At 42.3% G+C, this 25091-nt stretch overlaps 1 protein-coding gene across 1 annotated transcript in view; it reads left to right on the forward strand.

Moving 5' to 3' along the window:
- The window catches only part of znf407 (zinc finger protein 407), a 153096-nt gene that overhangs the window by 64230 nt on the left and 63775 nt on the right, over positions 1–25091 (forward strand). The window contains exon 4 of the mRNA XM_083919194.1: positions 2139–2213. Coding sequence (XP_083775320.1) covers positions 2139–2213 — 75 coding nt within the window. The remainder of the gene's footprint in view (positions 1–2138; positions 2214–25091) is intronic.

Below are 25091 nucleotides of genomic sequence, written 5' to 3' on the forward strand. Positions count from 1 at the left end.
ATAGTGAAATAATTATGCTTTTGCTTTATGAAAGACTGACTAACTAAAGTTTGACGTAAAGCTTCAGAAAGGCACTGACGGGGCGTGCCGGAGAGAAAATAGAATAACGATCTGCTTGGAAGAAAAGTAAGTGAAAACCTCCAGAAAAGAAGAAATGGGAGGAGCGAAGGGGGGTTTGGACCCGAGTGTGAGCAGTGACAGCGCCAACCACATGACTGTCGGTTCGACTCCCTCTGCCTCTTTCATGTAGCGCCATCCTCAGCTCTCAGATGTGGTCATTGACTCGCAGTTGCACAATAATGGGAAGTGATGGGTGCTAAATGAAAAGGCCAGGGGATGAAAACTCTGGTGAAGCAGTCTGGATGTCAGAGTAGTTAGTCCTGTCATCCGTTCATTATGTTTTCATATGCTGTTTAGGAGACACGGTAAACTCAGGGCTCTCGACAAAGTCAGGACATTGTGGTCACTGTGGAGCTGTGGTACCCTGGCATTTTGGGCAGTGTGTGCGTGCAATCGTGTTTACCGTAGATACATGTGCATTTGAATCCTTGCACGTGCGTACATATTTGTTTGACACACTGATGTACGACATGTGGAATTTGTTGCCTAGATTCTCACTCTACTGTCTGACCAAAAAGGTACTTGTAAAACAAACATTGTTATATTTTATACACTCCTCTTGTGGTGCAAAGATTTCATATGCTTCTTTGTCTGTTTTGTCTGGTCTGTCTTCTATTAACAGAACAATAGTTTCTACACTCCAAAACCTGTTTATGGCCTATTATATTTAAAACTGGATGTCAGACGGGGTTCCTGGAGAAAAGTCTTGGAATGTAAGAGAAGGATGCGTTTGTGTTCTCATGTGATTTTCGAAAGTGTCGGTGGGAAAAACTGGAGGACAAGCTACAGACAGTCTCTCACATTCCTAAAGTAAAACGCATCTTTACGAGGAGCAAAGTGGAGGAATAACCAGATCAAAAACACACCATCTTTTCTTTTTTACAGGTCAACACTGGAAACTGAACAACAGAAAAGGTGTTACGGCCGAGACACACATCTTGCGTGAGCGTTGCAGAACTTGTTGCTTTTTATTTCGCCAGGCATGTTAGCAGGTTGGAGCAGCCATAGCTGGCTGTGTGTCGGCTGCGGAACATCTAAAGATTTGTGGTTTTACTAATTTTTACCATAACACAAGCATGGTTCGCAGCAAAAAGAGACATTGAATGGTCATTTGACATAACAGCACTTTCACTACTGTCTCAATGTGTATGTCAAATATGTCATAGGTAATTTAGGTAATATTTAACTCAACACTTAGTTTCGTTTATGTGGACAGATTCTCAACCTTCTTTGTCGAAAAAAAATACTAATGACATTTATAAAAAAAATGGCCATTATTATACACAAAACTCAATGTAGAAAGGCAGTCTGTGTGCTACATCTGCTACTGCTGCATTTGTGGACGCGTGTGTGTTTCAGTGAGGTAGCAGCCACTCACTGCTTACATAACATGTGTGTCTCTGCCGTAAATGCTACCTGGGGCGTTTATTTGAGCCTCAAGTCTATTTTTTCGACGATACGCACAAAAATGTGAGGTTGATGCCTCATAAAAAGGCTGAATACATGTTTATTTACATCTTTCTGTGTGGATCCAGAGCCAGAGAGCATCGGTCCAGAGCCAGAGAGCAGCGGCTCACTTTTGTCAAAGCAGCTGGGAAGCAAGACACAGGAACTTCTTGGGTATTGAGAAGCTGCAGTGTTTATGAGTAAACTGTAACGCACACTGTACATTTACTGACACTGGACAATTTTACTGTCTGTCATTGTCTTTTATTGCAAATCTGCGGACCAGATAGAGCCAGTCTAGACAAATGCTTCAGTGTAGCATGCTGTCGGCACACAAGTGGGATGCTGACATGGTGTTTTTGGCCAGGGTTACTTTAAGAAGTTGTCCCATCCTTCACTTGGGAAGAATTTGTCAGACACACATATACTGTAGTGATGCATCTACGGTTCCGATTGTCTTGAAATAAACAGCAGAAGACCAGTATGTTTGGAATGAACCCAAACTTGACAAACTCTCGTAAAACCACCTACGTACGTTAATCCATGTTCTCTGTATGTCTTTTGTATTGTAGATGGGCCTTCGTGATGAAGAAACACCTCAGCACCCACATGTTGGGAAAGCATGGAGTTGGGCAGCGTAAAGAGAGGTAAACGAAACACTTACAACCGCATCCACTGCATCATGATCTGAATTTCAGTCAAAGAAAACCTTAATCTTTTTAAATCTTGTACACACATTTACATTCACGAAAGAGAGGATTGGATTCAGATATATTTTGTTATCCTGGATCCTGTCTGTCAAGTATTTTAGTTTGTTTTCAGGAAACTAAAGTGAAAGATACAGGCAATTAATTCTAGAGTTTGGAGGAGGTCTCCTGCAACCCCTCTGGAGGTCTGCAGGCTTTTAAGCAAAAGGTCCCCACTAGTTACAGTAAATTTCAAGTTAAATATAACTTGAGATCCTCCCTTTCCCTAATGAGTTAAATGGCTTTCACTCATTCTGTCTGTCTCGGTCTCTTGCTTACATCTCTTTTTTTCTGTCAAACTTTATCTGGCTCCTTCCCTCATCTTACTTTCTGCTCTCCCTCTTGAATTAAGGATGAATGATGTTTCTTTTACCATTTGAGTCCGCGTATGGTGTGTGCTTCTGTGTGCTTCTGTGTATGTGTAATGTCTCCCGCTTGGCCCTGTCTATCAGACGCAGAGCCCTGCTGTCAGTGTATATGCGTTGTGTCTGCGTGTGAAAAAGAAAGATGAGGAGATGGAGTTGCACCCCCCCATCCCCCACCCTGACAAGCCAAAACGAGACGTTAAACACCTCTCAATCTGTCAAGCGAGCTGCTAAAATAGAAACAGACCCGCTTTTTCATTACTCTGAAACCAATTTGATACTTTTGACAACATGTGGTATTAGATATGACAAGTGGCTTCAGATATGGAAGTAAGCAACCCGACCAGATGCCTCTCCATCTCTCTGACATTATCAACTAAATTCCTACTGTCAGCTGTTCATCTGGATGAGATGGAGACAAATCCTCATATCCTCAACTGCTTCAAGTCTCTGTTTGATCCTCGGTTTTTGTTTTTTGTCAACTTTATTGATCCAAGGATTGCTGATACTTCATACTCACAGTTCCATATGTTTACATGTGTGACCTAACCAGTGCGTCCACAGTTTTCTGCTGTTTGCCGCTCAGCTGGCAAACCAGGGACTTAAGCCGTTGAACTCCCAGTTCAACATCTATACTAATCTTGTCTAGTTGGCACATGGACAAGGAGAAATGAAAACACAATTTAGTACATAAGAACAGAAACAATTTACGTTGAGTTTTTTGCTTTCTTAAGATAAAATGGTTAAACGAGTTATTTTCTCGTTGTCAGAGTAGGTGAACTTCCTGTTAACGTGGTTAACAACATTTATGGAACAGCTAATGCCAGGCCTACTGCCACAACCTCATATACAGTATAGGTGGACTACGGACAAATGCAGGCTGATTTTTACCAGAAAATCCCTCAAATCACATTTACTTGGCTGTGCTGTTATCAGCTACTCAAGCAATAAACTGCAACTTTGGGAACTGAAAGTAAATTCAACAAGAAATCCAATTACTTTGTTGATATCCATTGAATCCTAATGTTTAAATTATTATTGTTATGCACAGTGCGTTAGCTGGGTAGGGTACACTGGCCCATTCCACTTTAAATTTGGCATGTTTTTATTTTTATTTTGTTATACAACCAGATTTTACCCTAGTGGTTTGTGACTTTACCACAGGCGACCAATCTGTCAGAGGACGCAATTGCTGGCCATGGTCAACCCAAACATTTCAGCTTTCACGTCGTTCAAAGTGCTGCTAGTTTGATTCTGCCACCGCAGTAATGGTGGTGACACTAGAAAGCGCATTATTTTTAAAAGCCAACAAATTAGTCTCTACGTTTACCACACAAGTTCTTGTTAATTTTAAAATAGACTTCATCTGAGAAGTGCTGTTTTATCCAAAGCAAGCGAAAGCACTGATTTGGTTTAAACAACTTATAGTTTTTGATGAGAACCTGTAAAATATCCCTACCTCCAACAGCGTCACCCTTTTGCGCTCAATGTTTGTGAAAGAAGTTGGCAACATTTCAACATTGCACACACATTTACACACGCATAAACACACACATTCACACACAGAGATACTGGGCATGAATGAAGTTGTAAGAGCTGTGTAATGTATGCATAATTAAATTGAACACACACGCACACACACACACACACACACACACACACACACACACACACACACACACACACACACACACACACACACACACACACACACACACACACACACACACACACACACACACACAGAAGTACTATATGTTAAGTCACTTAACATACACACCCATGTAAACTTGCTTAAAGTTGTGTTTATATGCATAGACACACAGACTGTATACTCCCACTCATCATCAAAAGATCTTTCTTTCATCCTGTGTTTTGTCTCATTCTTTTTATTGCACTCATTCATGCACACTGCACACACAATGCCAACCGTGCACATACACGTATACCGTCACACTCACTTCCTTGCATGCACACTTAGAGGGAGGACGGCCACAAGGTTTGTTCTATTTAAACCTGTAAAACATGGTGTCATCATTTTTCTGACAGTCCTGCAGACAAAATTTATCTCATCATTAATTAACCATCATATTTCCAACACAGTGCAGCTTAATTAGCACAAGGTCATTGGGGAGGGCTTATTAAGTGGAACAAATTTGGGCAAGTGTAAGAGGAGGCAGAGAACGGAGGAGGGAAAAGGAGGAGAATGTGGAGAGAGGGAAAAGGTGGGATCGACAAAGGGATAGACAGAGAGAGGGAGATGAAAGAGAGAAAGGAGGAAAGAAACGGAGAAAGAGAGAAAGTGTGTGTCTACGTGTGTATGAGTGGTTTGGTCCAACATGACAGTGCTGGCTCAATGATTGATAACTGCACCGTTTTGAAGCCCAGACCTGGAGAAAGTGAGACAGGAGAGAGGAAAAGGATGGGAATGTGTGTGTGTGTGTGTGTGTGTGTGTGTGTGTGTGTGTGTGTGTGTTGTGTGTGTGTGTGTGTGTGTGTGTGTGTGTGTGTGTGTGTGTGTGTGTGTGTGTGTGTGTGTGTGTGTAGTGTGTGTGTGTGTGTGTGTGTGTGTGTGTGTGTGTGTGTGTGTGTGTGTTGTGTGTGTGTGTGTGTGTGTGTGTTGTGCCAGCGCCAGCGCAGGGGGGTATCTGAACTGGCAACTGGGGACCAAGTGAGGGATGGGGCGTGTTGAGAGGCAATGGGGGTTGCTGGGGGAGCCAATTGCAAACATATGCTGGCTGGCAGGCGGTGGAGAGATGGATTGCAGTGGACAGTGTCAGAGAGGCAGTTTCATCACCATCTCTACGGCCTTGTTCACCTGGTATTTTTAGAACACTGGGAGATCTGTTAGTCAAAGGAAGAGAGGAGGAGGAGCGGGGAGGAGGAAGAGACCTGACTAGCCGTAGGTAACGCCAGGCTCCACTTAGCCAAATCCGTCTGGGGCCTCAAACGCCAAGTTATTTTGGTGTGGGTTACTGTGAGGAAGACCCAGGTTGCGTTTTAAAAGGCGGAAAGTGCTGACCGCTTTAGTATTACTATTCTATTTCGGTTAATCCACCTAAAACTTTATATATCCATATGGGGATATGTGTTCCCTGCAGTAAGGGACAGTGAACAGCCTCAGAAACGCAGAGGGGCTAATTCTTTACACATAATGTATTTAAAAGTAAAGTGAAAGGCACCAGTATACCGGGTTAGCCAAAAACATGGTGGTACTAAAAAAGCTGGCCCCCACAAACATGTAATCGAGACCTGATTATTTTCATATAAGGGAAAAATCATTTTTGTCCACAGTGTGTCTTTTCAATCAGTTAATGAGTGTAGTAGCAGTGGTGGTCAACAAGCTTCACATACCGTTCTCACCCCAGGGGAAGGGAGGGAAGGATGGGTGAGATGACAGAGTCAGACTATCAGGAGAGAGAGAGAGAGAGAAAAACTGTTATAAAGTGACACAACTGGGTCTTCGTCTCAGTCACACCCATCACTCCTCACTGCAGGCACTGAGTGAGAGATGAGGGCCTTTTGTCCTTTTGTCTGCCTGCATGTGTGTGCTCTCTTGTAGTTGTATACTTCCGAGGACCATACAGTATACAGTATGTCCTCACAACTTTGCATAAACCTAGCCGTGTGGCGTATGATTGCGATGGAATGCAGTGTTCTGAAAAGATTTGTATCGTTACATTTCACATTACAGCGCATAATTATTATAAGACGTCACTTTTGCTATCACCCACTTGTAATGTCCTACTGCGTTGAATTATCCCTGTTCTCAATGCATTTTCATCTGATCATATAATCTCCCGTATTTAGTTAATGGATGCACAGTCTGAGACAGCTCTTGTGGGAAAAAAAGGGTTGTATAATGCTCCAGAATCTGTAACAGTATTCCCACTAGTTTGATTTAATTGATTTTGATTGAGTGTTCTTGCATATCAAGAATGCTTTTCCCTGCTCATTCACAGTGAGAACAATATAGTTATCTTGACTGTAAAACAGATAGAGGATACAACCATCAGCTTCTGAATATGTTGGTGTTGATTACAACAAAGAATAGCTGCCCTAAGGAACGAACATGGAATAAATTGTGTATCACTTGAGTAACAACCCAAACACTTTCTTAAATGACTAAACTGCCATGAAACTATGAAATGATGTTGGTGCCACCCACATGTCTGAGCATGTGTGTCAATGCTATTGTAGAATTAATCCTCTGCCATTTTAACTTCACAACCTTAGTCTTCATGTTTGTTGTAGTTTACCATCTTAACCTTGGTGTGTGTCTAAGTGTGTGTGTGTTCTCTGATGTTACGGCAGATCTGCAGGCACCTAAACCAACACTTCAATAACAAGGTAGTGGCTTGAGAGCATGACTGACAGCAGCGACCTTTGCCCCAATTACTTGTAATTAGTTCTTTAAAAACAGGGCGCCAAAAGACAACTGACCTGTCTCACATACCTGTTTTTATAGGTAATTGTTAAAACGCCTGCCATTTTCATGCTTGTAATAATAAACTCCTTGAACTAATACACTCGTCACTCTTGAAACAGAGAGTGCTGACAACCCAGAGGAAGGATATATTTGTTTAAGTGGGGGGCATCATACAAGCAGCTTGAGTAAATGTTTTTCAGTGTTTGGGACGTCTAATTGCTAAAATCTGCTCACAGTCTTGCTCAAATGCAGTTGCTGTTTTTTTTTCTACAGCATTACTGTATTTCTGAGCCCAGTAGAGCTGGGTGCTAAAATCCCTGAGAAGAACACAGAAAATAAGGTGAAAAGGAATAAATGCAGATCCAGAAATAGCTATCATGATGCATGCAGCGCAGGTGTGATGACTCACAAAATGAAGGCAGGGATAGTCAGAGCATCCGTTGTTACATGACTGCAGTGAGAACTGAGGAGTGGAGAGTAGGACTGTTTTTTGGAAGGAGATGCTCTTTTTGGATTGAAACTGTATAGATAAATGAATTATCTAACAGTAAACCTATGTAGGTTATGTAAATGTTTTGTATCTCTATTTGTGTCTTTAAATGTGTCCATTTTGTCATTTAAAGATATGTTTGGCATGGTAGAAAAAACAGCTGCAGTAAATATACATCAAATCAGAAATTAACATAATGATTTATCTTATATTGGAGTAAAAAAATTGGCCCAACACAACAGTAAACCAATATTCTAGTCAAACCCATGTTTGCATAATGCACTACGTCTTTTTCTATACGTTGGCATGGCAGAAATTGATATATACAGGTACGTTGCTGCGGGTCGAGCTCGGCTGAAGTGGGCATCTGGCTTTTGCAGCGCTGGGCTCTGGGCTTGTAGCCGCGTCCCAGCATGCCGTGCAGCGCGGCCATATTGCCCCGGCATTGAGGGCCTGGCCCATCCAGGCTTGACGAGTGAAGCAGGGGCGGAAGAGCCCTGCCTGGAGCCAGCATGGTGGCAATATGGACCAAACAGAGCAGGCAGGGGTCAAGTCCACACAAAAAAACAGGAGCCAGTGTGTGTGCAGGCCATGTGTGCATGTGTGAGGGAGGAAAGAAGAGAGAGTTAGCAGTGATGGGGAGATAAAGAGTAGATAAAGACAACCCCTAATTCATTAGAATAAATCCTTTCCTTTAATTATTGATAATGAATCTGCTCTTTAATCTTTCTCTTTCTTCCTCCCCTTATCTGCTGTGTCAGCAAGCACTTTGTCTCTGTGGCTTGATGATGGGTGGTAAGGCCTAGTTTCCAGCCACCCAAGGGCAACAGTCTATAACATCCCGTTCTCCTGGTACTGTAAGCAGGGATGTGATTATATGCACAGAAAATGCAGCAGGGAAATATAAAATAAGCTGCACTAAGCCTATAGAACAGTGAAATAGCAGAAAACAAATATTTTATATGTAAAGATATAGTGCAGTAATGGCGACCTGATGTGATTTGATAGCATGCGGCGCAGGCCATGAAAAACTTTGGTATTTCACGTATTAAGAAACAGTCTGTGAGAGCCGTGTGGAGGCAATACCAGCCCACTTTTTTCAATATTTATCTCGGGAGTAGCCAATGATATTTGGACTCACTATGGGGTTTTCAAATACCCTTAAATCCTGGAAACGCATGCGATGCATTTATCTACAGAAAAGGTCAAATGCAACTTATGCAACAACAGAGATTTAACCAGTGTCTGGCATTGAAGCAGGATCACTATAACACTGACTAACATACACCAGTGATAGGTGCCATGTAGTTATCATAGTGCAACATCAGTGGACTGATTCTGTGTGCTTGCACTAATCAAGCTCCATTTCCCAAAGGTCTGTGCAGCTCACGTAGTCCCGGCGTGGTACTGGCAAGGCCTCAGCAACCCCTAGCTCACCTTTGTGTTTGCTGGCTCCTCGTTTGAACAGGAGCCAGCGGACAGAGCCTTGCTGTTTACCCTACTCAATATTTCATGGAAAATGAACACTCCCAGAATGAGGGATCGCGTTAATATTGCTGTTAAAATTAAGCGATAATTAAAATTTGTTAGTTTAAAAGCCATTGGAGTCTATAAAAGTTTGATTACTGGAAAATTAGGTGCATTAAGTTTTTATGGGTTGGCCTGTGCTGTCGCTTGGGAACGATTTTTATGCACTTGTCATGGGCATATGGTGCAGGATTGTGGGAGTGTGTGTTTGTGGTTAGGGAGGTGTGGGGGGAGCCATGTTGGTCCTCTAAAAAGCTGACACACTTTAATGCAAAAATTTCTACCTCTGTGGTCTAACTCATCATTAGTGGAAGCACAGCATTATCACAGCCTAGAAGTAGCAACTGACAAAATGCCCTTTATAAATCTGTTCCTCTGTCTTGGGGTAGAGAGGTCCGAGGTCATGGGCGTCTTAGCTGCTTTATGGTCCTGCATTTGGTCAGTGATGTCACATTAGCACCGCTACCGATGTATTGTTGTCGTTCTCTCTAACATCCAGCTCGTGGTTACAGGGTGGAGCAGGGTCCCATCGGCTCCAATTACTAATAATAATGTTAGTTAGCGGTCGACAGCTCGTCCCAGAGTTGGAAGCCACTCGTCATGTCAGAGCAACATGACCTTGACTTGTGGAATAAATCTGCAGCAGTAGTTTGTCTCCTAACAACAGCGTCTACCTCATCTCGGTAGTGCAGCTCAAACAGTCTCCCCATTTTCTTGAAGTTTTTCTTTCCCTTAGAATGATGTCACCCAGTGCTGAAACCCAAGTGACATTACTCAACCAGACAAGAACGGAGAATGTGCACAGTTCACCTTCATATTCATTTCACATCCCGTGGCACAAAACCAGGCAGTTCTACAGTGACACGATTGTGTGGCTAACTGTTGACAGTGGTTGAACATTATGCACAGTTGGACAGTGGAAAAACTGGTCTGTTGCCAGCCTGTTTTTCTTTTCTATTGAAACATCAGACTGTCATGGCAGAAATGGATGTTGCCAGGCATCACTAATGAGCCAATTAATCAATGAATTAGCTGAGCAGCGATTAAATTAATGCGAGCTGGACGGGCAAGCGGCAGTCGTGGATATATCCTGGGGAAGGTGATGAAAACACGCAGAACAGGCAGCGATCAACAAGGCCACTATTTAGTTGGGCTACTTCCTGAACTTTTTTGTTTCTCAGCTAAATATAGAACAGCTTCATTTATTTTATTTTGTGTGGAGGAGAGAAATATTATTATGTTTTCCCATGTGGCTACACTGCATTTAATATGCCTCGGAACTCAAGAGAGATTGAGATGTTGTTATCTGTTTTGTCAGTTATTTCTGCCACTCGTTAAGTGCCATCTTCTGAAACAAATGGCACAAATAACCAACAAATACACACTTGAAACCAAATGCTTTTTATTTCATGGATAAGCATTGCAACTCACTCACCTGTCGCCACATCCGTTCAAAAATACTCTAATCCATAACATGACATAAAAAAAGCTCTCCCAAATATTTCTGTCTTTCTGATTACACTAATAAAGTCATATTTATGATTCATTAATATTTCAATAATGGTATATTGAAAGAAGTTTAACAAATGCTGTAATCCAATATTTTAAATATTATACATTTTATCTCCTCACATACACCAAAAAAGTGCAGTCACTCATTTCTTTTCAACTCTTTTCTAAAATGTATGCTATTTTTAGGTGAAATAACCTTTGAAATTAAACTATTCCTCATTTAACTGGTCTCCCCTTAATGCCCCCTCAAGGAAACCTCACTGCTCACTGATAAAAACCACTTCCTCTTATGGCTTATTGCAAACATCCACAGCTATGCATGTGACATACAGCAAGCATTTATGTATCCTCTGGTATTTGGTGTTCTTGTGCGGGCTGCGTTTGTGTAGTTTCATGTGTTGGACAGCATATACGGCTGATCCATCATAGTTTAGGACAGCAGTTCCCATGGCGGGGTCTGGGGTCCATGCAGCGGACAGTCTTGAGCAGGCTGAAGGGGTCCTTTAGGGGCCTCCATGGAGTCTCCAGCAAAATGAGAAACAGTCTTGGTTCACTGCAGTATAATTCACTGGAAATTACTCCATTTAGAGAATGTAAAAAAATTACTTTTGCGGTTTTAAGAGTCACTTCTCCCACTATAATCTACCCGTGTACAGTGTGGATAGTTCCACTATTCATCACTAAATCAACCATACAATTGTTCCCTTATAGCCCAGTAGGACTAAAGATCATACAGTACACTGGGGGTCCATGAGGCCTTTCATCCGGTCGAACTTCTTTTTTGCTGACATGTGTGTTTAGCACCAAACAATGCAGAACTCATCATAATCAGCTCTGTGTGGGCTGTTGGTGCAGCACTGTACCACATCATCTTCCCATGTCCAAAGACTCCTGCCACCACCCCCACAGCCGAGACGAGAGAAAGAGGGTGGGCTCCCTTGATTATGTGACATCCTCCGGAAGACCGCTGGAGTTGTTTCCTCCATTACTTAGAGGGGGAAAAAAAAGAGGCCTTTTCACTATTGAGACTGTCACTCTCAATTTGGACTAACGGTAAGCATGCACAAGGCCTCCTGGATATTCCCCCCCACCTGCTCTCACCCCACTCCCCCCACACACCCCATCCCCCCACACAAACCTCCCCTCCCCCTGCAGCGGATCGCTCTGGTGACAGTTTGATTAGATCATCAATCGTGGCCGTTAACAGCGGTTTTCCTGAGCACCTGGACCGGCAGGTCACAGCTGGCTCTGAGCTACCGCTGTCCCCCTGACCCAGAGCTGTGTGTGTGTGTGTGTGTGTGTGTGTGTGTGTGTGTGTGTGTGTGTGTGTGTGTGTGTGTGTGTGTGTGTGTGTGTGTGTGTGTGTGTGTGTGTGTGTGTGTGTGTGTGTGTGTGTGTGTGTGTGTGTGTGTGTGTGTGTGTGTGTGTGTGTGTGTGTGTGTGTGTGTGTGTGTGTGTGTGTGTGTGTGTGTGTGTGTGTAAGCTTGCAGACACAACTGCACATGCAGTCCAGTTGTTTTTGTGTTAGCAAGACCAGCTCTTTGTTTTGTATTGTCATGAACTTTCAAGTGTGTTTATTTGTGGTACACAGTCCTATGTGCGTACGTATATGCGTGTGGCAAACATGGTGATATTTGTATGAATTTCTACACTTGTCCATGTTAATTTGCAAGCACAATTTGTGCATTTGTAAGCGTGTGTGTGATGTTGAAAAAACCTGAGTGCAGTGCCATGCTATATTTGAATGTCCACTGCTGTTTCAGTTCAATACAAATGAGAAATACATTTCCTCAGGGGGCTTTTAGAGCCACCTTGTTATTTTCTGATGTTTTCTGTCTGACCCGAGAGGTCAAAACACTAATGGATGTTTTAATTCTTTAGATAGGTTGCGAGATACTGCTTTCTAGAGAATGGGGGTGACGATAGGTGAAAATATAAATGTTTATGCAGGCAAAGAGACATCTAGAATTTTTTTTTAGAGGAACTGAGTAATACAGTTGTAACGGAGGACACATCTGTATCTGTGCATTTTCTCCCAGATGCTTACCAGAGTGTATTCTTCTGTGTTTGCAGATACACAGATACCAGTGTATAGCAGGCTATTCATCTATAACACCACACACTCCGTAGCTACGACACAATGTACTTCACAAATACACACACACACACACACACACACACACACACACACACATAAATTCACCTGCTTCACCACGTTGTCTTCGGCGGCTGTATCAGGTTTCCTCGTTGTTCTGGTAAAGCAGTTAAATTTATGAGCTAACAATAATGGGACAAAGTGTGTGTCTCATTGCGATTCCTCAGGTATTCCATGATTAAATAAACGTCCCCGCTCTTTTCATAAAGCTTGTTTATGGCAGTGTGGCACCATATGCTACTGCTTACACCCCACCCACCCATCTCTTCCACTCTCTCTCTCTCTCTGTTTAATTCTCTCTCCTTCTCTTTGTCCCTCTCTCTGTTTCTCTCTATGCTTCATACACTGCCCTACACTGCCTCTACCAGATGCAGGCTAGCTATTATTCTGTGGCAGCATCGTGGTGGAGGAGCTAAAGTTGTGAATTAACATGTAGAAGCCATTACGGAGTGATGATGATATCCATCTGCGCCGTTTCATAGGTGCTACTTAGTAAATTGTCTGCGCTGTAATGGCACAACAGTAACAATATGATTTTGTTTCATCAACTCTATGGCCTGTTCCCATCTTTGCTGTTAAATAGATGCTCAGGTGTGACTTATTTGCTGGATGTTCTTGAGTATTTGGTTCGTTGTAGCTCTGTGTGGCTCTACCATGTTGGACAGAGTCACAGAAATGTATTTTAACCCTCCGGGCTTGTAAATGTGTTGTTATGAACCATCACGAATGCTTGTTATATAAAATATAAGTGTTGTGGCTATGTTTTATTGATCAGCACACAGTCATCTTGTCTTGTTACACTTTTGTCTTTTTCCTAAACCACAATGTTCATTAAAAAAACTAAACAATATACAAAACATACTGGATTTTGTAAAAGCTTAGGAAATACACTTATAAAATATATATTTTTTAAAATGAATCATACTGTATATAAACACAAAGTTGTCTTAGCTCTTCAGCAAAGTCAGCGTGTAAAAATGTAGCAGATCCTTCAATACAATTTTCAAATCCACAGGGTATGAAGAATATGAATATATCCGCTTGTGTAGAAACACGTGAAACACACGTATACCCTGGCGCTCATATTATCATATAGTTTTGACTAGGCAAACATAAGCAAAGCAGCAAAAGTTGTGTGAATTGTAATTAATTCTCCAAAGCAGTGTGTGTGTGTGTGTGTGTGTGTGTGTGTGTGTGTGTGTGTGTGTGTGTGTGTGTGTGCGTGTGTGTGTGTGTGTGTGTGTGTGTGTTTGTTTTCCAGGGGATGGAGGGACAACACTTGCAAGTTTCTACAAAGCAAAGTCAGAAAAGCAATTAACTTCTCCAGCCAGGACATGGCAGTAAACACGTGATTGTTCACTTTATTGTCTTGTTTGGCTCTTGGAGTTACGTCGTGATAGCGGGACAGAGAGACTGTGTACTGTAGACTGTAGACTTTTGTTGTGATTATTAATTGCCATTTCACATTAACCTCGTCGTGCTAATATGCTCGACAATGGCCCAAATCACCTGAGCGATGAGGACGATGGAGTCGGCCCCGGCCCCCTGTCCAGCCAACACTGTAACAGCTACCCTACTACACCCTACCCCCCCCCCCCCCCCCCCCCCTAGCCACCCAATGACCAAGATTAATGAAACCTCCGCTGTTTTTAATTAGCACGGACGCAGTCATCAATTATGTCTGCCCCACCCCAAATACAAATATTGTTATATTTGGAAGAAAAATTCTTGATTTATTTCATTGTGGTGGCCAAAGGAGTGAGATGAATGGCCTCCCATCATGGTCATTTGCAGGGATGAGGAGGAGAAGGGAGAGTGGGGTGGGTTGAGTAATAAGATCACTAGAGGAGGGGGGGTCGCATACAGTGCAGTAGAGGACCTGGACAGGGCCAGCCAGGGAAAACAAGTCTACAGGGGAAAAAAACAGTCTGGGTCTCAGAGTCCCTGGGCAGGGTTCTGACTCCAACTGTTCAGGAACTTAATTAGACTTTCTTTGAACAACGGGACAAGATTTGGGCAACTGGAGCGATCAGGTTTCCATTTGTAGTCTGAGTAGTACTGACCAATCCTGTTTGAGCAGGCTATGGTTGTGTGCCGGTTAACAGTCCGTATGGAGAGTAAAGGATATAGAACACATGAAATGCAAATCTGGGAACCCGTCCACTATCATCTAATGATGATTTCGCTTTTCATTAACTTTTTGGCATTATTTAGCTGCACTGACAAACATATCTTTTTTCATAGATGTCGGCTCTCAACTTAAACTCCATTTTCGCCTCTCAAATTGCTGAAGTCCTGTCCCCGATCCGGAAATCCCTAAATATTTGCTGATGCTCCCAGAGGCTAAAACATCATCAGGCCAATAGCTGATGGGTTCCCAGATTGCTGCATGTGTGATTTGCAAATAACAGGATGTCACAGCCCCATACTACGGCTGTAATGGTTAGCCATAAATCACGTAAAAGTTTCTCTCTGGAGGAACTTTTCACACATCTTCATCGCTTCCAACTATTTTTATTGCCCCAGCACTATTGTCTTGTGTTTTTTGTTTATTTAACTTGTTGCTTGTACATATTTTGTATGATGCTTCTACAAGTGTTTTATTAGGTTCCAACACTGATTCTGCCCCTTGAAACGCTTATATTGCTCTCTTAACATTTTGCCAATTGCTTTTCTCCTGGAGGCATGTGCTTTATCGTGGCTTTGCTACTGTATTTGTCAATATATATGTATTTTTCTATCAGCTTGTGACTTGTTTTTTTCTGATGCAATGTCATATCGAGGGATTTTGGCTAGAATCATACCAAGTACTGGATGTGAGTATATGTTAGCTGTATCATCAAGTCCAAAGGGCATCTCTTGTTGCAGTTATTGTTACTTGAACACAGATAATTAGTGTGTCCGAACATAAGGCAGTTTTGATGTGTTCTTTACAGCAGCATTGGAAGGCAGGATGCGGTTTCCGGCTCAGTCTTCGCCACATTCATTACACCCCTCTGTTGGCTTCTGCACTAAACAAGGGCCCTTAATCCATATAGTTGTTAGAAACAAGACGGCATTAGCAAACTACTGTGCTGTAACTTCATGTGTTTGTCCTTGGGAAAAGCAATGGGACCTGTGCCAGATGTTTTTCTCTCTACTGCTTTTCTGTTAGTGAATGCAGACTGGACTCATGTAGTTTAATCCTGCCATCCAGCTTGTTCTGATATGACACAGCACAGAAAGAACATTAAGAGTGCAGACACAGTATTTGTACTGAATCTCAGGCTTTTTCCACATTTTTTTTTCTTCAAGGGTTTTATGTCGCTTTTGCTTACGCCAAGTCTAGACTTGTTTTTCTTACATTAGCATTCTTATATAAATTGATTTATGAAGGAAAATAAACTGTTCTCTAAATAGCTTATTCAAAAAAAGGAAGAAAAACCTGATAGCAGACTTAGATAGATAAATGTTTAGCCGTGTGCAGCTCCTTTCTGTACTTCTTCACATTTGCTAATATCTGACTTGGGCGTGTCGTGATAATAACGCAAGTACGCAGTTTCATGACTTAAAGATGTGCACAGCTCATTTCTGCGGTTTGGGACTATGGGAGTTTGGGTGTTTGCGCTGCGGTGGACCACCAGCCATTTCACTTGTGCTGGCCACACTCTCTCTCACACACACACACACACACACACACACACACACACACACACACACACACACACACACACACACACACACACACACACACACACACACACACACACACACACACACATACACACATAAGCGCACACACATTTTTTACCCTTACTGCCACGGCCATTGCCTGCCCGCTGACTCCAGAGAGAAGGGTGGGAAACATCTTGAATATTTTATGAAGCTCGGGAACCCCACCTCTGTCTTCCCAACCCACACACACACACACACACACACACACACACACACACACACTCACCAGCACAAAACAGAAATAATGTTTTAAATGCAATCATTGTCAGGCCCAAACAATGTCATTTATCAAGGGAGCATTTGGGACTGTATAATAAGTTTCACATTATTAATACAATTTTTCATCCTCTGTCAAGCCTATCTGATTTATGGCACGCGTGTGATCTAAGGTGATCATTGAATTACAATTCCAGTAATAAGAGAGAGAATGGTCCTGGTCTTTTACTTCTGCCCAGTGGAGCACACACATACACACACACAAACACACACGCACATAAACATACACACACACGTACAAGCACATAAACACACACACACGCACACACAAAATCCTAGATAAACAGCCTCCAGTTTCAACGTACAGCAGTTACACACAACATACAACAATAGTCACAACCCCCTTATCTGTGTTCTAACTTTACCGGTTATACCACGGAGCAAATTAGGTAAATATTTGTATGTTAAACCAACATGCCAGTTCAGTGAGAGAAAGGAGAGAGGGAAAAAAACAACCGAATGAACCTAGGCCCCTGTTAATTAGATAAGGGACAAAGCTCATTATTTTAAAATGATATTGAGGCCCAGAGAGTAAATATGAGTGGCCTGTTAGGGGCTCTGTAATGGGACGGGAATGCACGTTGTTACTGGGCCGAATGATTTACAGCTAGATGCTCTCTGATGTATAGACTGTACCTTTTATTAAGTGCCTGTCGTTACGGTCACTGGCTCAGTCATTTCCCTTTGTGTCTAATCAAAATCCATATCCAGACACCCCACCATCCAGACCCAGCTCCGCTCCAGAAGGGAAAGAAATTAAGAGAATGCATTCCCTTTGCACATCCACCTTACCCCCAGCCTAAGCGTTCAGCAAAAACTACCAGAGATACTTATGATGCAGATAATATAATCTAACAAACAGCAAGGACAAATAAACAAATAGCAATGTGAAATTCCTTTGAGGTAATTAGATAACAAAGACTCCCATCCTAACATTTGGATCCAGTTTAAACAAGTATTTGCACTATTAGCAGTCTTGCTTTCACTTTATCAGATTAGCTTGTTGTCGAGGGCCCGGTGATCGGTGTCATACATCATCCTGTTTGATTTCTGTTTCGAGCGAATTTGGGGAAGCTGCTAATTGGATTGCAGGAGTCTAGCCCCGGTTAAAGATGGTAAACAGCAGAGCAGATTTGTCCCCCAACTCTCAGCCCCACAGGCTTCGAAAATGCCAGCTCTCCTCAGGATCGCCACAATTTATGACACATTCTTTCTTTATTCTTAAAAGATAATTAGGTTTATCACCCATTTTTTTCCCACTCACCCCCCCTTTCTTCCCTTTTGTGTACCTGAAAGCACACAATCGTAGCATAAAAACATAAATATTTCTGCAGCACAGCAGTGCTGGCAGGTGAGCCTAATGAAATTCTAGGAGTGTAATTTGATTTACGAGGTGCTAATGCGGCCTGATATTAGAGAGAAAATGCTCTGATATGGCTGCCTTGTGCTGTATTTAAGGCCTATCAGAAGCCTGATAAAGAGCATCCTGTCCTCAGCACTGCGGCTGAGTTATTGTTGCAGATATTCATGTTGATAGTAATTCTTCCTGACGCAATTTAGTGCCGGCAATATATAAATATGGAGATAATAGTTAATTTTGGTGGCTGCTCAGATTGCAATGCTTTAAATTCAAGACTTACAAAAAAAACTTTGAGCTGTGAAGCATCTGGACACTTTTTTAAAGTGCCGTTTAAAGGATGGTTGGGGGGCGGGGAAGAGGCCTTTGACCAAACCACATCACACAAATCAGATTTCCAGTACTTTTCAGCCGCTGCTAATTTCAGCACAAAGCTTTTTGGAGCCTTTGATTTGCAGTTTTTAGGTTGAAACATTTTGATTAATAATCCGATATCCGTAAAAACCTATTACGCTTTTAAATTAACTGAGTCTGGAAACAAGACATCACACCAGTACGTGCATACACTCAGAGGAAAAGATCATTTCAGGGTGTTTTGTTCAGAATCATGTTGTTTCAGTCTCTCGCAAAAAAGTACTTCTTGTAATTTAACGTTATGGTAATGTGTGCAAAGGCGTGTGTGCGCACACTTTCCAGGCTCAAATTTAGGCCTGTGTGTTTCAAAGTGTGTTTGGGACTATTGAGCTATGGCTCATAATAAAAACAGGCAATAACAGGGCCACCACAGAGGGACTTGGCCTTTGTGCCTCCTGCTCCCCCTCGTTCCCCTCTCCCCTCAATGCTACCTCCTCCTCCTCATGGCCTCTCCCCACCCCCTAAGTTATGGGCTGAATAACAGCGCAACAATATTAAGATAACATTTCCTGATTGTTTGTCAGGCAGGAGGCTCCTTCACCCCGCTTTCATCACGTCCACCGTGTTCATTAAATTGACAATTTGTATTTGCCCTACAGCAGGATAAACAGGAGCTTATCTGATGGGCCTGGTCTTTTATTATTTATTTCATTATCCTTTTTTTTCTCTCCTCCCCCTCTTTCTCCCGGGATTGAAGGTAAACATAAATCAGCAGCAGCATCTCTGTTGTGTGCTGTTGTTTATATTGCAGTCATATGCAGCAGCATTCCTCTCAGAGGAGCTTCATCTACAATACTCCGCAGACACATGTGGCCTCTTCATGGAGGTTTTAGTTGTTGTTTTGTATGACATGCTGGCTGTACGCTCCTGCAGGTCTCAGTATGATATAACTCCATAGATATTTCACTTTAAAATGCCCTGCTGTTGGGATAATTCTTGGACTTGCTCCTGAGAGATTCTGCTCTTGTTTCTACAGCGGCGTTTGTTCAGTTGTTGTATGTACTGCAGCAGGCCAGAGATGTCTGTGTGAATGTTAAACTAGCACCCTCCAGGAATCTGATTTGTGTGCCCACCGACCACATTGACTTCAGCACGTTCTAAAGCATTTCTCCTAAGCACCGTGAGCGATGATGTCGGCCGGTTCGATATCTTAGCCCGGGAACAAGCCTGTCGTCGGTGGACATTGTGCAGGCAAACGAAAAATAACGAAGCCAGCGTCCCTACTTAGGAAACACTTGTCCCAGAAATTTAATCTTTTCCCCATTTTTTACCCAACACCCCCTCTCTAATCAGGTTTCAATTGACCTCCATTGAAGGAAGAGTCTCTCCTCAGACACATGTATAGGTCCGAACCCCGTCAGACACCATTTAAGGCTTACTCAGTCTTCCTCCCAATATCTTGGAGAGCTCAGGGCCAAATGATTTAATCTTCATTCAGCTAATTTAGTCTGGATTTAAGCTGCCGGTTTGTCGAAGTGCAGAGTGATGGAGTCTAAAAACAGGATGAGAGGGAAAAGGAGAGGAGGGGAAAACGGAAGGAAGGAGGGAGGGAAACAGAGAGCGAGAGAGATAAAGATAGAGGGAGAAAGAGAGAACGAGGGGAGGGAGGGTGGCTGAGGATGATGATCCATCCTGACCCTAGTGAATGCTGTCATGTTCCTCCCTCTAGGTAATCTCTCTCACTCACTTGCTATTTTGCATGTGAAAATGCTCTCCTGACAGTTGCATATCAGATAAATTTTCTCCCTTTTTCCCTCTCACCCCCTTTTTCCCTTCACCAAATAAACAACAGTCTTCACTTTGAAGTTGTCTGTTTGTGTCAGTTTGGCTTGAGGCGAGAGTCGGCCTCTCTCTCTCTCTTTCTGTCTTTGTGTTGCAGTGTAAGAGCATTGGCGTATTATTTCCCTCTCACCAACTGGCCAACACAGCACGAAAAAACAGAAAAAGGAATCCTGAGCTGTCCAAAAGGCCAGCACAATTCATCCAGTCAATTAAAACAAATATATACCAATTGATTAGTGGGGATGCTATGCAACATAAAACCAAACTTGCAGTCAGGAGGAACATTGGTGACACAGCCCTAAGCTACAACAACATCAGTGAAAGTAATATTTAATGCCGGATGCAGTGACTTGTGGGGTTAGAGGGACATATGAATCACTTTTTTAATCTATTTTTGCTTTCTTTTCATACAAAACTGAACTCCCAACATACTTTGCAAGATCCCCCTCAACAAGCACCACCTCACCACTTGGGGGCGATAGTGAGTGTGTGGTAATGAGTCAGGTCTTTTTTTTTTCTTTTTTTCCAACCTCTGTTAGAGGTACAGTAACTGCTCCTGAGGGATTTATCTCACAATTAAGGCCAGTGTGGCCTTTGATGTTCTGACAGTGGCCCTATATGCCTGAACTGATGACAGGAGCGCACCACTGTATAGATATCGTAATAAGTGACAGTATAGCACAGCAGCATGCAGCTTTGTGAACGTACAGACAAGAGGCCCACCTGGGTCATTGAATAAATATGTGCAGGGTGTCAATCATGTTGCCTTGCTTCGTGATCAGGAGGAGAAAGAAAGGGGGATGGAGAGATGCATTAGGAAGAGGAGCAGATATATAATGCGTGGAAATAAGACTTGTTCACAGTTTATAGTTTATTCCCACTGTGGCCTCTGCTGACCAGAACTTGTTAGTTGTGTGAAAAAGCCAAGGGGCAGTCAATGCAAAAAAAAAAATATAAATATAGTTCCTCCATTTAAGGGCTATCTTTTGACTGTGGCAAAGTGTGTATTTGAATTTGAGACCTGAAATGCTTTGTGGATTCAAAGCAGCTTTTAATCTGAACATGGACACAACAGAAAGGTACCTGCACACTGAAATCATTGAGCTCCTTTTTTATTGGTGATGTTTCGGCTCAACACAACTTCCTCCTCAGGCAAATGCCCATGTGAAGGGAATGAGATGCATGCTTTCTAAAGTTCTGAAAATCGCACTCCATGTTAATACATTTTTTTTATCTTGTGATTAGACACACATGAGTGTAAGTAAGTTATTGTAACATCAGCAGCAATTTAGTCGTGTATATGTCGTTGCCTTCAAATGGGATTTTTGCCTGAGGAAGTGTGTCGAGTCAGTGTGCAGGTGTCCAGCACCTCTCCCTCTGAAGTTTTATGGATGTGTACACAACTATTCTTTTGTTATAATATGTACTGTACCATACTTTTTTTTATAATAAATAGTCACTATTCCATTGTATATGTAATGTAAATGTGCTTTAGACTTCCAAATGTATAGCGTCATTAATAGCCCCTCACCTCTTTTCTGACTTATATTTTTATGTCTGCCGGCAACATCCGTGGCTAGAGGCATTATATTTGCAGCTTGTGCGGCCCATTCTTGTGACAGGGATATCTCAGGAACGCCTTCAGGGAATGTCTTCAATTTTTGCCCAAACGTCCACTTGCACTGAACTCATGATAATTTGGTGGTCTAAGGTCAAGTTCCCTGTGACCTCACAAAACAGATTTTTGGGTTATAACGCAAGAATTCATTAGCTTATTTTGACAACATTTGACAAGCATGTCTTATAGGATAAAATGATAAAGTGATGGCATTTAATATCCAGAAATGTCAACTTCACTAAATCTGAGATAACTTTTGTTATGATTTGGCACTATAAATAAAATTGAATTGAATTTAATTGAATTGAAAGATCTAAAAAAATTCTGCAAGAAATCAGATATTGAGATATTGTGAACTCAATGACATCATCTAAAATGATAATAACAAGCTCATTCATTCTCCTCAGAAAATCTGATGTGAAATATCAGCTAATTGTGATCAACAAACTGGACTCCAACTAGAAACATACCAGTCACAGCTGGGTCCTCTCTATAATAACAGTGAAGATTGGAGAATATTGTGTAAAGGTCCACTTCATTTTCTGCAAATTCACTTTTCTAGCCATTTGTCAACGCAATAACTCAGGCACAGAAGGAGAAGCATTTTGTCAGATATTGAACTGGTGACACTAATTTTGGGTGTGGTAAAGTAATATCCTGAAGCATTGACCATTCTCATGGCTACAGCTTTGTATTCTTTTAGAACTGCTAAACTTTACAAAGTCAAACCAATTTTATTTATATATACTGAATCATAAAATGTTCCTCAAGGGGCTTCACAGTCTGTACAGCAAATGACATCCTCTGACCTAGACCCTGGACTTGGATGAGGAAAGGCTCCCAGGCTTTGCTCATGTCCTTCATCCTTCTCTCTGCAATGAGCTGCCAATCTGCCACAGCTCGTTGTAGAGAGGGTGAGAAGGGTTAAAGATGGCTTTGAGTTTGTCCATCGTTTTCTTCTCTGCCATTTCCAACCTGACCGTCACGCTAGCTTTTCTTGCCGTCAAGTGTCGATGCCACTGCCACAGCACACCACCACGAAGAACAGGGCTCTGGAAGGAGTCTGTTGCACACACTGAACAATCTGAGTCTCCTCAGGAAGAACACTCTGCTCTGTCCCTTCCAGAAGAGGACTTCAGTGCTGTGAGTCCAGTCCATTTTTATTGATTTGGATGACAAGGTACTTGTATGAGTCCACTGTCTTCGCTTCCTCTCCCTAAATGACAACGAGGACAGGGTGGGGGCCTTGACTGCTTTGGCCTGGACTCATAGTGGTGCATCACTGCATTTTCATATGGGAAACACTGGCATAGATACGATTTTTCTGGCCTTGTTGGGGTTTGCGTTGGTGCGGCGGTGGAAACAGTGCTATGTGACAAAGCTCTCTATCAGTTAGTAAAAATAGTCTCTTAACTAAAGACACCATATTTCTCACAGGAAATTATTCAGTGGAATCATTCATGTCAATATAGTATAGCTAGAATTCTTCCATTTCGCCAAGACTTAATAGTCTTCCTTCATTGTTTAAAAGTCTTCTTCTCTACAAATATTATATGAATCTGGACAAGCATGGAGGTGAACTGCAGCGTGACTGGTTGGCGGAAGCATAAAACCACAAGGTTGTAATTCTAGTTTATCGTTCTTGCACCTGGGTACCTGCAGGTTCTTGAAAAATGTGCAAATATACAACCAGAAGGCCCTAAAAATAGCGGTACTTCAACTGATAATGTACGCATGTTTAAAGAATATTGTAATATAAAATCATATCAACATATCATGAGATTATGTTACTTTAGGAGCGTGGTACACACTCGCACATGTAGATTTGAAAGCTGAACACGTTCATTCATTTCTTATTTCCTTTGCTTCATAGACATACAGTTTACTTCCCATTCCTAAAATCCTAAAAAGTAAGAGTTTCAAAACTTTCTCAGGCTGTGTGGAATCTGAAACGGGTTGCTTTGAAAGCATTTCTGAATTAATTGTGGTTGCTTTGTTGGTTTTAAATTCAGTTCTCGAAAGCATCATAAAACGATATTGGCAGACCTCACTTTCTCTCTTACTTCGGTCTCTCTTTCCCTTTCGCCCTCTTTTATACACATGCATACACAAATTCACTCTACCTCTCTTTTGCTCTCTCTCTATCTGTCTTCCCTCTACCTCCTACCTATGGTGTGTTTTGCATGGTGCCCGGCTGTTTAGAGGCAGTATGCATATGTATGGGCGAGACGGTGGATCGTGACGGGATCTGACATGCGGGGACAAGATCAAAGCACTCCATCTGATCCCATAAAAACAGACGCAAACCCTCCTCTCATCCTTACAAAAACCCCACTGATAGTCAACTCTGCCAGCCCTGACTCCTTCATCTTCCCTCCTCTTGCCTTATTTTTTTCTCTCTCGTTTTTCCCTCCATCCCAGCATGCTGCGTGCCCACGTCAAGGCCTGCCTGCCTGAGTTTGCGATTACGCCCTTTGATAAACAATGGCCCGTTTAGCTCATAAAGCAGGAGTGTTGTGCATAATGCTTACAATAAAAGATAGCATCTCTTCACTCATCTTATTTACCTCTCCCATGGTGGCCCGGGCGATGGGCTGTTCTATACGAATACCGCAGGGAGGAGGGAAAGGGAAGGAAATAAAGATGCAGACATACATGTGTTGGTCAAATACGAGAGCAAGAGGAAAACAACTTTTTTAAATATGCATTTGAGCTTAGAGCCAGGTGATAAAGGCGCCATTTTAAAGCCGCTCCGTCCTTTCTGGTAAGTGAGCTTAAAATGTCCTCTCAACTAGTGTAGGATGACATCCATATCACATTTAGATTCATCTTTATGGAACATATAGATTGATATGGTAGCCAGAACACATTTTCCTTTCTATCTCTCGCTCTCTCCACCTCCCCGTCTTTAATTCCCTCTTTCCCCTCCCTCCCTCTCTTTCTCCTTTGCCCCCCTTCTTCCAGTAAGGAAGATGTATGAGTTTGAATTATTGATTCAGACACATGCTACATGCTGCTTGGAGTCATTATTTGTTCAGGTGAGTGTCATGCTGCTTGCTATGAAACAGATACCACGGGGATTAAGCGACACAATCAGGACTTAAAGACAGCCGCCCTCCCTAAAATAACATGGCCCTCGC

Source organism: Echiichthys vipera, assembly GCF_963691815.1.
Source record: "Echiichthys vipera genome assembly, chromosome: 8".
NCBI lineage: Eukaryota > Metazoa > Chordata > Actinopteri > Perciformes > Trachinidae > Echiichthys > Echiichthys vipera.